At 38.8% G+C, this 14640-nt stretch overlaps 2 protein-coding genes across 6 annotated transcripts in view; one reads left to right on the top strand and one right to left on the bottom strand.

Annotated features, from left to right (window-relative positions):
- The window catches only part of LOC134755153 (GTPase-activating Rap/Ran-GAP domain-like protein 3), a 125813-nt gene that overhangs the window by 32257 nt on the left and 78916 nt on the right, over positions 1-14640 (top strand). The gene's annotated exons all lie outside the window — the stretch shown is intronic.
- LOC134755016 (zinc finger protein 135-like) lies at positions 5110-8138 on the bottom strand. Its single transcript, XM_063691494.1, has 4 exons — positions 8060-8138; positions 7531-7701; positions 6252-6484; positions 5110-5973 (listed from the first exon to the last, which is right to left on the bottom strand). Exons 1-4 carry the CDS (start codon positions 8099-8101, stop codon positions 5169-5171), a joined length of 1251 nt encoding a protein of 416 aa, XP_063547564.1. The 5' UTR covers positions 8102-8138; the 3' UTR covers positions 5110-5168.

Raw genomic sequence — 14640 nt, 5'->3', positions numbered from 1 at the left:
TAAGCAAAATAAGCTAACTTAAGGTTTTGAGGTACTTTCCCGCCAGGGCCCATTCATTCTTTCCACACTGTATAATAGTTCTATAGTTGCAACCGCTGTGTGGCGCTGTCGTCGTGCACGGTCCCGGAGCAGAGATAATTCCGCGTACTTACTATTGGAACATTCAAACATTATGAAAGTTTTATGAAAGATAGATAGATAATAGTTTATTCAGCAACACATGGTAATATATACATTGAAAATATATACTTGGTCAGACCAATTTGTCAGTCAGTAACAACCAGTAAAATTATACTCATACCTTTCTTTTTGGTGCTAGTACTAGTGTAAGACAAAGATAGTATGATTCTCTCTGTCTATGTTTGAAATGAGACAGTCCTTTGACAAACTATACATCATGTACACAATATCTGTACTACTAACAAGTGCGACTAGTATATGTAGTTAGAAGTTTTTTTGTAAAAATGTTAATAGAGTTAGACCAAGAAAAGTCTGCAGGGATTTAGATAGCAAACGCAGTGCAAGTGTTATTTATACGTCATAATTTCATAGACGTTTGACGTTTAAATTAACACTTGCACTGCGTATGCTATCAAAATCGCTGCAGACTTTTCTTGGTCTAACTCTATAATGATATGATAATATAATTTTAAGTTATTTTCCCCATTAACTAGGTACTTGTTATTACCTAAATAGGGTTGTGAGAATAATGTTTTTTCTATTCTAAAAGAATATGCGTCATCACTACATGTTATAGAACAAAGTCCCCCGCCGCGTATGTATGTCTGTATGCTCGCGATAAACTCAAAAACTACTAGGTAACCGGATTTACATGCGGTTTTCACCTATCAATAGAGTGATTCTTGAGGAAAATTAAGGTGTATAATTTGGTTTTATGTAACCCGTGCTAAGCCGGGGCGGGACGCTAGTTACTAAATAAGTGTAATTTTATTGAAAAAGCATTTGTATCACTGTAAGCTATTTCATATTCAAATTGGTCAACTGTCGACCTCTCATCCTCTCATTAAATTTAAGTATCTGTAATTTAAGTATAGCCCGTAACAAGGTCCACGCTTTTCCCTTGTCACATCGTTTTCGGCTTCGTTATGTACACACCAAACGCGCGGATAACGAGCCCCAAGCACCCGACGAAATGAAACGTACGCCTGCACGACACATAGCCCTATATCTTTCTAAACCAGTAAAACAGAGGAAGACAGTAACACATGCCGTACACTTTTACATAAATGTGTGGTGTTCGTGGCTGTTTGCAGTTGTACCCTCGTCCAAATGATACTTATTACGACACGGAGGTTTTTACCTCACTTGAAATTCTGCCACAGACTTCGTTTATTTGATTCTTTTGATGTTTACTCCGATTTCCTAGCTCGGTTTATTATTCATATTGCATCACTCATATTTTAAGGGGTCCACTGACTATCAGTCCACCGGACGATATCGGCCTGTCAGTTAGAACCAAAATTTGATAGTTCCGAACAACTGACAAGCCGATATCGTCCGGCGGACTGATAGTCAGTGGGCCCCTTTATGTGACATCTCTGAATTTATTTGTATTGTCAGCAGCGGTGTCAAACCTATACAAATAATCTACTTTTTTCGGCAATAACAGTAATCCCAGTCTACCGTGTTTCCTTTAGATACCTTTTCCGCCTTCCGAAGCGCGCCTTATACTTAAGTAGATTTCGTTGCGTCAAACCTTGGACCTGTTTGAATGACTGGTTGATATCTCTTTGATCGAATCATTTTCCTTATCCACTGAACTACGACTATTTCTATAAATATTTATTGTAATGAAATTGGTATGAGATAATTTCGACTTCCGAATAAAAGGAGAGGAATAAATCAACATTGGGAAGATTCGCGAGAAAATCGTTTTCTTAATTAGACACCTATCGCTATTTCTAGGAACTTCCGAAAATCTACCAACCGACGTTAATATTTTTTCGTTTATGATGGAAAAATATCAGTATTCCTCCATAATGCCAGGTTAAAAACCTAAACGACACTACCATTACAGCGTTTCGTCGAAAACAGACACATCAGTATTAAAATACGTGTAAGTATAAATGTGCGGTGCTAAATAATAAATCATCGCGCGTACTGTGCTGCAAGTCTTGTTTGTGATTTCGCACTTATGAATGTGGTAATAAGGCGTAAAATTAGAGCTCATTAATAGAAACATTGCCGGGTGTAGGTACGTCACTGTTAGGCCGGTCGCACATAGCCCACGTTTGAATTTGAATACCATCTTTCATTCAACCTACCTACAAATGATTCTACAACCACCAACACGCACGGACGAAAACTTCAAGTAGGTAATACCTATGAGTATAATTACGGGAATATGAGTATATTTTAGGCGTGCAAACCAATTAAAATTGAACGGGATATTAAACCACCTTTAAGAACACACAGTCACGACTTCTCATACTCATAGTGTTTAAAAAGTCTGGATTCATAAACAAACCGACACGCCTAGCCCAAAGCCGAGGGTTAGCTAAAAGCGTGGCGAAAAGCAAATATCGTTAGGCAAGAAAAATCGGTATTTATAGTCGCCTTCTCCATATAGGTGCCTAGCAGATGTACTTAGTCAATGTTCAGTGTACACACTGTTTACTGACAATTCCTACACACCTACCTAAGAATTGAAAAATAAAGGGAATAATCAAATTATTTTAAGAAATATTCTGATTTGTGTTTTAAGTAACGCTAGTCACATTACTATCTATACTAATATCATAAATGGGACCCTGGCATAGTGGTCAGGGCATTAGCCGCGTAATTAAAGCTGAAGACGCCGGTTCGGTTCTGGCCTCGTCCGCCAGAGGGCTTGGTGACTTCTTCTATTTCAGTTTATGACAATTCGAAAACCCTCATTGCAGACATATTATCCACCGATGGTGAGTGAAAACTATCAAGATGTTGCTGTTAGTACGTATTGACGAAAGTGTGTCTGTCTGTTGCCTCTTCAGGCTTAAACCGCAAAACCACATATAGATGAAACTTGTAACAAGCTGTCTTCAGCGTCCTATGCATTATCTAGGCTGGCTCCCAGTCTGTCTATAGATAATATAAAGAAAGCATACTATGGATATTTTCATTCCATTCTAACCTACGGTATCGATTTGTGGTGTACCGCAGCCGATCGCGACAAGATCTTTAAAATTCAAAAACGTGCCATCCGGGTTATTGCTAGAAAACCTGCTGATTACCCGGCACAAGAATTATTTAAAAAACTCAAAATCTTAACTTTGCATAGCATATACATCCTTGAGGCTTGCAAGTACGTCAGACTGAATCTAAGCTCATACATGAGCAGCGCGCAGCGTCTCGGCTGCGCCGCGCGCCGCCGCCCGCACCTGCTGCTCGCGCCGCGCGCGCGCCTGGCCAAGACGCGCAAGTCGCTCGCCGTATTTGGCGTTAAAATCTATAATGCTCTTCCGGCAGATATAAAAAATTCACCAAGTGATGCAATCTTTCTTAGAAAACTTAAACAATATCTCCTAAGCATGGCCTTTTATAACACTGATGATTTTTTCAAATCGTAAAGTAGATATCATCACTAATCCAAACGAATTACAAGTAATTAATTATAGATATAAATATATAATAATGAAATGAATGTAAATATATAATAATGAAATGAATGTAAATATATAATAATGAAATTAATGTAAATTTAAAATATTAATATAAATATGTAACAATAATTAGTTAGTACCTACCTAAAATGTGTTATGTAATTTATTGACTTGTAAAATGACTGCCTTTTACCAATAAAACATCTGAATCTGAATCTGAAAAACCGATTTAGTTGAAATTCGGTATCTTAGAGATAATTTGAGTCCGTTTTGATCCCGGAAATCATCTCTTTAAGATGGTGAAAAGCGGGGTGAAAGTAAGATATTTGAGATAATTGCGATGCATCGCCTCATAATTGATGTAACTTGTAAGCATATTATATACATATTATGCTCAAATTTAATGATTGCCATTATTTTTTTTATCAAAATTTTTTTTTGTCTCAAATAAGTAACTTTGCATAAGAAATCAATAAAAAGCAATTAGATAAAAAATAAGCTACACAAATTACTAATTTTACGCAGGCAAAACCTAATTGTCTATAAGTATCAATCCAATTCAAAGATTAATTTCCGATGTGCGGCCGACCTTATAGTTCATCGTCCCTGTTTAGTGGTATGTATGTGTATACAAAACTGCATATCAATGCGGCCTACTTCGGCCTACTGTACTCGAACAGGGATATCACATATGCTTACCGAGAGAATGTAACTCCAATGCACTAGCGAATAAATGTACTTAAGTGTGACCTTGAGATGACTATCAACAAACCTTAACTGGAGAGGCACTTATAATGGTTGATTTATGTTAGCTCGCGAAGCTATTTGAATAATCCCATATTCCATGCATGCTAAAAATGTCGTGCTGTTAACCATGCACCCCAGTAAGCTACGCTCTTTAATATTTCAAATCCACCAGGCCTGCAGAGAAACTGATTTGTCATACAATGCATTAAGAGAGTCCAATGTCAAACGTGAAACTGAACTTAACGAATGATCGACTGAAACAAAAATACACGTCATGGCTAAACTGTTTTGTATTTTGCAAATGTGTGCTCTTTAATAGTATGTTATGAAGTGATGGTAAGGTCAGGCTGAAAAAATTGAATATTGTGAGATAAGTTTATTACTTAAGCTTCTAAAATATTATAAGTATTAAAAATTGTATTTACCTCTTTCATATAACTAACATAAAATTCCATATAATTACATTGTCATGCTCATGTAGTCATGTCATTGGATCTTTCAATATAGAATCTATAAAAGTTCTAGAGCTATCAGTTTTTATGGTACCTATTACAATCAATCAATTAATTTACGAATGGAAGTTTGCGTTATCCGATACTTTACTAGTAATTAAAAATATAAGCTTTTACTCTAATATAAGTACATTCAAAACTTTAAATTATAATTTAATTCAAAACTTTCAAAAGCTACGTGCACTGTTACAGCTATCTAATTGCATTGGAGCGATAAAAACTTGGTATTGCAAGACATACCAGGCAACTACACAAAATAAGAACCTGCGTCCTAGTTTAAGGACAAGCAATTTAATAATAGTCTACCTCAAATATGTAGGTAGTTTCCGGACTCGGCGACCTGCTGGTAGTAGTGAGAGTCCGGCGTTGCCAGCTCGGCGGCGTAGTACAGCGTGTCTCCGTCTCGCACCGGCTGCAGCCGCGCCAGGCTCAGCGGCGACGCCTGCCCGTGCAGCGCCAACTGCTCCAGCTTCTCCATCACTCCCGCCTGACACTCATTCGCGTGCGAACGCATGTGGAAATTCAAGTGACTCGTCTGCTTGAAACGCCGCCCGCAAACCGAACACTCGAACGGCTGAATGTTAGTATGCGTGCGCATATGCTGCCGCAGATGTACGGATTGAGAGAAGCACTTGTGGCAAATAACACATTTGAACGGCTTTATTTTAGTGTGGATGCGTAGATGCTGATCCAAGCCGGCCCGTTGGGTGAAAGCTTTCGGGCAAAAGGTGCAGGCGAATGGGCGGACGCCGCTGTGCATTCGCATGTGCTGCTGTAAGCCGCCTTGCTGCGTGAAGCGCTTCGCGCAGAGAGAACATTGGTGAGGCTTGACTTTAGCGTGAACGGAGCTGTTGTGCTCATCATAGTCTAAACTGTCATGAAACGTCATATTGCATAGACGACATGAAAACGTCGCACGAGTCGGCGCCCTCAATCCTAGATAAAAGTCTTCGTCCAATCGTTTCTCGCATATTTGGCAGCGTAACGCGGCCTTTCGTCGCTTAGTGTGCTCCTCTCGGTAGTGAAGGGAGTATTGACAGCAGTTGAAGAACACCTGGTGACACTGCATGTCAGGCCGCAACGTCGATGGCAAGGTGCACGTGAAGGGACCCCTGTGCGGGGAAATAATTATGATAAGAGCACAGAAGACAATGGATGTTACCAATACAGCATACTCTAACCCTACATTAATGTCATTAATAAATAAATATGCAACAACTTATGGAATCTACGAGTTCCATAAATTAATCCTTCCTTCCTTATAGATCGCTCGCGTTTATGGAGCGTCGAACAAGAGGCTGTCCATAAAAGTATAGACTGACCCCCCGTACCTTCACTATACACAAAATGCCTCCCCTCCCCATATCTTCCAGTGCTGGATGGAACTCACCTTAAGTCAACAGTCTGTTTGACCGGCTTCATCCTCGCTCTTTTGACCACACCCTCGAGCCGGCGCCTCTTGTCATCGATGCTGACTCCCTCTACCTTCACTATGAGGAACGTGGTGTCTTCTGAGAATGTTCTGGTTGTTATGCCGTCCTTTTGGATTACTATTTCGCTTGGATCGTACGGTTTTTTCAACGGATAGAACTTGTAATCGTAACTGCTGATGCCACTCATACTCTAAAAGGGTAAAAAGTCATTATTAACGTGACATTGAGCAAGAAAAAAAGTCCACATATAGGAACAAGAAACACGCATATAGCAAAGAGAACTACGCATCCTTATTTATCACGCGTTATTGTAAAAGCGTATAAGCATATGTTGCAAACTTCTACCTTTTTTTATGTGGAGTAATGCATTTAGGCAGCCTAGCCGGGGAACTAGGACGGATATGTCGGACTCGTGGCCAGGGGGCCAAATACCGACTAAACCCTCCACGGTATGCCCGTCTCGCAGCAATGGTGGCCGTGACACGAACGCGTAAGCATTCCACCGTGAACACTGCCTGCTGCCGACAGCTACCGACGAGCAGCAGAAGCTGTCCTCTCCTTGGACGCAAAGGCCCTGGAGCCGAAGCTCCCTCTCTCAAAGGTAGTGTGCAGGGCGACACCACACACTGGTCCCTCATGACAACCTCCACGCCGGGAGAAGATGTAAAAACCCCAGGTTCCACCCCCTCAGGTTGCCTTAGCGATTTTTTTTTATAGAGGTGGTCATCCTCGTGGCCACCACGCCGGCGCCGGCCAGCAGTGGCAACCCCCCCGCAGTTATATACAGGTCAGCGGCATTCCTGTGCCCTCACGCGCCCAAAGGCGCCCGGCCCGAAGGCCCCATCCACAACCGCAGTCGCCCGGCCCAAAATAAGCCAAAGGAAACAAAAAATTACGCGAATGCTATAGCATTCGTGTCCGCAAATGTGTTAAATCTGTACATATTATGTCTGTGGTTGCGTCTAATGACCACCATTTTTTACATACATACATACATCATATGTACAGTTGCCATCAGTTATATCGAAGCGGCCAAGATGCTCACAAATCTGAATACACCTCTATTGTCAAGGCGCTAGTGTGTGTTCTGATATTTTTAAGCACCTCGGCCGCTCCAATATCGCTCCAATAGATGGCGACCGTATTTCTCTGCAATTAAATGAAGACTTTTTCATCGATAATGGCCGAAAAATTACCTAATTTTAAGTACTAATGTAATAACAAAGCTGTACTTGCTTGGCTATGCGCCTGGCCCGTGGCCGACTGGAACTCGGCGTCGCTGCCCGAGCAGTGCCCGTCGTGTTGCATGTTCTTGTGGTTTTGCAAAGCGACAGCATTGTAGAATGTCTTGTGGCATAAGCTGCACACGAATTTGGCGCCTGAGTCGTCATCCCACGGCATGGGGTTCTGAATAGAATTAAAAAAAAAACATGCTGAATATAGGCTACGACCCAGCAGTGAATGCCGCGACATAGTGCACCGAAGATAGTCATGCGATTAAGATCGTATTATACTGCTACGAGTACCTAGAGGCAGTGTAGTAGTTGTGGAGGTTATTTGGGAGTTCTTTGTCCCTCACTTGGCATCTTTTAACTGATACAATAATGATAATGAAGTTGAGGCCACAAGTGCATTTTATTGTGCTTACTTTACGGCCAATCGATTGAAAAGAAATACATCGCCAAGAAAACTATTCACTGTGTTAATTATTTACATTAAAATAAGTCGATATCGAATTAAGTAATGGATTACAATATTACAATACCTGCATAGAGAAAATGCCACTAGCGTTACCCGGTTCTTGCATGATGTAAGATATTCTCGTACCGTCTATGTTGATGCTGTAAGGTGAATATATAGGTAATTAAGTTAGTCTTAATAACATTATTTTAAGGATAATATGCCTTAATATAAGACTGTACAAACCTGTCCATCGTTAGGTACGTTTTGAGGAGTAACACTAAATATACGTGTAAATATAAAATCACACAACATTAATATGACAGAAATGTCACATAAATTTGACTTTAAATGGACAAACACGACATTTTTTGACAATTTGACCTTTGACGAAACGGACGGAGGATAATTGTTTGAATAATTATTATTAATTACACGACTAATTAATTTATGTGCCTGGCTGCCTTAGATGGGTACGTATTATCTTTTTTACTGGAAAAATTGCCTTAAATAAATAAATTTTGCGCGTGTAAGCCGTGACTTATCGCCGTTGTCGATTTTGATCGGAGATTCTGAGGGACCACAGACTAATAATGGATACCTGCTTTGTTTTTTAATTACAGTGAGTTTAACGTTGGTTTAACGAGTCAAAAAACTGTTCTATTCAGCCATTAACCATTAAACCTAATTCACAACCTACATGCTGCGTAAGTATTAAATTATAGTCCGACAAGAAAATGTAAAAAAATATCGAGGGCTCCACTTCCTACGTAACTGTCACATTTTTGACATAAAATGCTTAAACATGGCAACAATTTCGTATGGAATATTTTTTGTTACATTTAATTTAATTTCTACTATTTTATGTCGCACTATAAACGTAATATTAAATTTTGAAAGTTTTGTCCATTATTTTAAATTTATTATCAATCAATATTATACATTATATTAGGGATTGCATTCTCCCGTTAGTGTTATTTTGTTTTAAATTTAAGTCTAGCTGTACCTACCCACTAACGTGCCACTAACCCCTTAGTTTTGTAAGTGTTACTAATAAAATGTGTCTTGGTTACATGAAATAAATGTATTGAATTGAATTGAATTGAATTATAATTTAAGCATAATGAAAAAAGGGTATAGTGCAAGTATAGCGTCAATTAAGCTTCCGTGAATTTGAACTAGGTTAAAGTTTAATGAAACATAGAACAACAAATTCAATGTTAAGGAATTAAAGCTAGCGTGAAGGATATAAAATACTATGAGTATTAAATGATAATACCTACTCGTAATTATATTAGTTGAAACTTAGGTACAGTAGTCGAGCGCCCATAATTTTTAGCGAATATTTGAAAATGATTTGAAAATCATAGCACTATGGAAGCACTACTACTCTATACTCCATACATAACACTGCGTGTATCTTTCGTGTATATCAAGGGCCTGACACACTTTGATAGAGAAAGATAGTCTTATTGCGATTCCTATAAGAGGAAAGAGAAAATAGTACCATGATTTGTCCTTATCACCGACCGGCTGTCATCATAGGTAGGAGGCGATGGCGAAATACCGAAATTTATATATATATTAAAAAATCCTATGCTGCCTAAATTTTATATGAATATTCTTTCTCTTACCCCCGGTCGCTCGGTGGCGCGTCTATAACTACTTGTATATACTATGTCTATGGTGCATAGACATAGTATAGTAGTTATAGACATGAAACCGAGCGACCGGGTAAGAGTATTCATGTATTGACAGGTTAATGTATGGCAGCATAATCCTTTTTCTCTTTCACTCTTATAACTTTTGGTATTTCGCCATCGCCTCCTACCAAAGACATAGTATAGTAGTTATAGACATGAAACCGAGCGAGCAGGGGTAAGAGAAAGACATATTCATGTATTGACAGGTTAATGTATGGCAGCATAATCTTTTTTCTCTTTCACTCTTATAAATTTCGATATTTCGCCATCGCCTCCTACCTATGCTGCCATAACCCGACCATGAAAAAAAACCCGGTCGATGATTTGGACAAAGCATGGCACTATTTTCTCTTTCCTCATATAGGAATCGCAATAAGACTATCTTTCTCTATCAAAGAGTGTCAGGCGCTTGCTATGGTGTATATACTATGTCTATGGCACAGCGTTTTAACTTTTTTTTTATTGTATACCTAATGACCTGGATTCAAGTAATTTGGCCAAAAGATCCGTGACACGAGTTCTTTTTTTAAATTTAATATAACTATAAACTGAAATAAATATCATATACGAAGGAAAAAATGACCAAACTAACTAACTAACTAACTTAATATAACTATACTCTGGCACAGCGACTCATCAGTTGAAAAAGGCGGCAAATTTAAAAAATATGTAAATTAGAAAATATGAATTTCGCGCCTTTTTCTACTGGCAAGTTGGGTGTGTTTCAGTTTAGGTATGTAGGTATTTTCAATAAGTTTCCGTGAAATTATAAATATTATATTATGGGCATAAAAGTCATGATAATTCCTTTCTTTGTAAGTAAAGAAATAAGTAGCAGCTGACGAATTATATTCTCTGAACGGGCTTTCATTTGCCCAATTAAATATAATATAAGACTCGATCTAACGAAGCCCCGTCTAATGAATGCAGCGCGCCACCAATCTCAGGTTACAGGTTTAAGAATCTTTATTCTCAAGAAGATATAACAAAACTTCACATAAATGAGAATAATTTACATAAAAAAGTTGTTAATAAATTATGCATGCACACATGTTGTTATTATACCTATAGTATAGGTTTTTAACAGCCTACTTAATCTTGCCTCGTCTTCTTTCCAGTTTCTATGCGAACAAATAATGTGACACTGATGTTCCGTAAGTACTGGAATTAAGGTTAGAAATTCTACAAAAAAATTACATTAAATTAAATATATATATATATATAAATCATTTATTATCAGGCAACTAAGGCCTATAGATACACATGTATCTTACAATTACCTTACAAACTAACTTACATACAATAATAAAAATCTTACAAGCGAAATATTATTTTTCATTTGTATCTCCTTGGATATCACGGGTCTATAAATCCCGGTCTTTTGATAGGCTTGCGTGGGGATATAGATCCAACACGTAGAGGCCCCTTGGAGAGCTTTAATGTCATGTAGAACGCCTGCTGGAACCCGTTCACAGGCGCAACAATAGACACCCATGAACCGGTCGCAGCAGGCATTGGGACTATTGCAGAAAAAGTGAACAGTATACTGGTCTATGGATTGAAGTTTGGGTGGACAATGAGACTGGGCTATTGTAAAGAACTCCGGACACCTGCCATAACAATGTTAATACACGTTATCGAGGCAGGTGGTGACTTGCCGCTGACTAGATGGGCCCCTGAAACTGCCGTCGTGAAGACGACCAGGAGCAACACCGGTGTGAGCGGCTCAGGGGTGTCGAGAGGTGTGCGCCGCTTTCTACCCAGTGGCTGTTAGCAGCCACTGTGCCAACTCGCGTCTTATGCATCTTTCACTTCCACCCCTGGAGCATATAGCTCTTACGACTCCCCTCTGGACGGCCAATGAAGGCAAGCCAGAGCTGAGAGTCCTGCGGGTACCCTTGGGGTCCACTCCGACCGACGAAGACACGCCGGAGACGGAGACCCTGACCGACTCTGTGGAGCACTCGGGTCCGTGGGGTCGTCACTCCCCAACAGCTCGCCACAAGCCCTTATTTTTCATTATTATTAATATTATGGTGGCATTCGGATGGCAACCGCAACTGCATTACTGTGGCCACATTACTGCTGCAGCGTGCGTCCACGCTACAACTGTAACTGCCGCTGTAACTCTCAATTTCCTAGGTAAAATAAGTGAATTCGCCGCCGCCGCATTACTGCCGCATTTTTTATCTGGGCAATTGACAGTGACAGAGCCCGCATCAAGGCTGCAGCAGTAAAGTCGCGACAGTAACGCAGCTGCAGCTGCAGTTGTCATTCTAACGTCACCTTTAGCAACATTACACCCCCCGTTTAAAGCTGCACCCAAGGCAATTAAAAAGATTAAAAGTCTCGTAGACCAAGCAGAGATAGGAATTAAAAAATCGTAGTTTTTTTAGAACATGCCTAACACGGTTTCCAAAAAAATACGAATAACAATCTTGTCTTGAGGCCCTTTTCTAGTAACTTCATCGATTCGAAACCTGATTAAATAACTTTCGCTTGATTAAAAAAACACGAACATGGTCTAGCACCAATCATGGTCACCATTCAAAATTTGTAAGAATTTTTGTACAAAAGCTAGTAATATAAAAATTGCGTTTAAATTTTTTTATTACTTACCTACTTTCGTTGTTAAAAATTACTAAAAAATAACAATGATATCTGCGATCCTGGACACGCACGGCTGTCCGCTCAGTCCTTAGTGAGTTGCGACCAGGGCGTATCTATCGTAATCATCTCTTATCACTCTTCCCTGTATGTTTTTCAATAGTTTTCAATAAAAAGACACGTCAAGATTGTTTACCTTTTTTCTAATGCTAAAAAACGAACTATAAATTCAAATCTTGCGTTATTTGGTACACCCTTTATTTCGAAGATAAAAAGAGGTGTGAGGTACAACATTTCTGTGACGACAAGCCTATATCTTCATAGAGAAATTGTTGATTTATATACAAATTGAGCTGTTTCTCAATAGTTTCTGATTCCTCCTCGCTGTTCATCCTAAACACCCTGTCATGTCGTATGTTTAAACTGCATGGTACAAAAGAAGAAAAAGAAACAAGAAACATATTTTCATTGTTAGTTAATTAACAGCGACAAACTTATCAATTTAATCCTGTTTGCTAACAAAAACATGTTTTTTTCGTTCCCTATCTAATAGCCAATACCGTCCGCCTGGATGATGATGATGATTGATCAAAACTATCCTGTCCTTCCCCGGGCCACAAACTATCTTCCATACCTACCAAATTTCATCTAAATCGGTTAAGCAGTATAAGTGTTAAGAGATAACAGACCAAACCTCTACGACCATTTGTTACAGTGCTATGGCCACTAGTTACTATGTTTTGAATCCCCAGAGAATTTCCTATTGGGACGAAGGTTGTAAAATGAGATGTCTGCGGCGACAATAGCTGAACGGGGGGCTATTACTGACAGGCTCCCAAATAATTCCTCGCCGGGTCAGCTTTGTTCTAGATACCTATTTCCACTTGAGTTGTACTTTGCGTCTGCAACAGTATACGATTTACTCAATATGTTTTATCAGTTCAGAGAAAATAAACAGTGAGTAAAAATAAAAACCCACTTATATTTAACAACGAACTACGGCCTGCGGACCTAACCTAGTTTACGTGCAAACCAATTCGCACCGCGAAAAGTACCAAATTTCATAGAATCCGGCCCGTGAAAAGAAAGCGAAAGCATGGCTGTGTTGGCCCTCGTGGTTTCATGTTAAAAAAGTTTGGAGACCTTGCTAGGTATATAGAAGTCAGATCGAGATAAGTCTGCAACGATTTTGATAGGACACGCAGTGCAAGTGTCATTTTAAACGTCAAACTTCTATGAAATTAAGACGTATAAATTTAATAACACTTGCCCTGCGTGTGCTATAAAACTTGTTGCAGAATTACCTCGGTATAACTACAAACCATCAGTTAAAGTAGGTAGGTATCCCTAAATTCTTTACAGTGCACATATTGACACAAACAGCCCCTCATCATAAACGCAAATGTCACCTCCTATGGGACGGAGGTTTAAAAAAGATTGAACAAAATGTTACTTTATTCGCCGTTTAATAACACTGACAAAATAGATACATCCTCGTACCTAATTATCGCTAAAAATACAGAAGCGAACATCGTCTCTGTGACGACTGTAACTGTGAGAGCCTCTTCCTATTGGAATTTTGAAGTCGGTTAAAAATGAGGGATGCTCTCTTAATAAGATCATTTTGGCGTAACAGCAGGGGATTTAGTAGCTGCTCTCGGTGCCCCATTTAATAATCTACCCTATATTTACTTACTTTACTTGTCAGATTTTATCTACACGTTCCTGATGACTTTATTCGAGAGTTTATATTTTGGGACAAAATTAGATTGTACCTTATAAAGAAAACCTAAGCGCAGGCTGCGACATAACAACTGGTTGTGATTTGTGATGGGGGTGTGACTGTTTATTTAGGTACATTTACACCTGCCGAGTTTTTAAAATAAACATTAGGGTAAAACCTCCAGTGAATGAACACTTAAGCATTTTATCAACTTCAAAAAATCATTTCACAGTATTTATTAATAATTGTAATAATTAAAAGCAATTTATTCAATCCTCATTTAATGAAGAAGAATAAAATTTCTACGATTTTTTATTACTTTTCTAGTTGTTGAGTTATAGATGAGTTTATCAAAAAGTACCTAAAAACCTAGTAAATGAACAAAAAAGCTAATGAATGAACACAGTAAAACCCAATGAATGAACATTATTTAAATCTTTTTAATCAGCATTAAAAAACACTTTTAACACAAAAACAATTTCTAGCTCTATTTTAATAGGTATAGCGAAAGCGTTCATATCTTTTTATCTCTTCCATATTGATTTCAAATAGATTAGAATGTAATAAAATTATGGGTATTCGCCAATAACACAGAAACCTGTTACATATAAATAAGAAAAAGGGAATCAGTCT

Source organism: Cydia strobilella, chromosome Z, assembly GCF_947568885.1.
Source record: "Cydia strobilella chromosome Z, ilCydStro3.1, whole genome shotgun sequence".
Taxonomy (NCBI): Eukaryota; Metazoa; Arthropoda; class Insecta; order Lepidoptera; family Tortricidae; genus Cydia; species Cydia strobilella.
The sequence above is the reverse complement of the archived record's forward strand: the minus strand, read 5'-3'. Positions and strand labels throughout refer to the sequence as shown.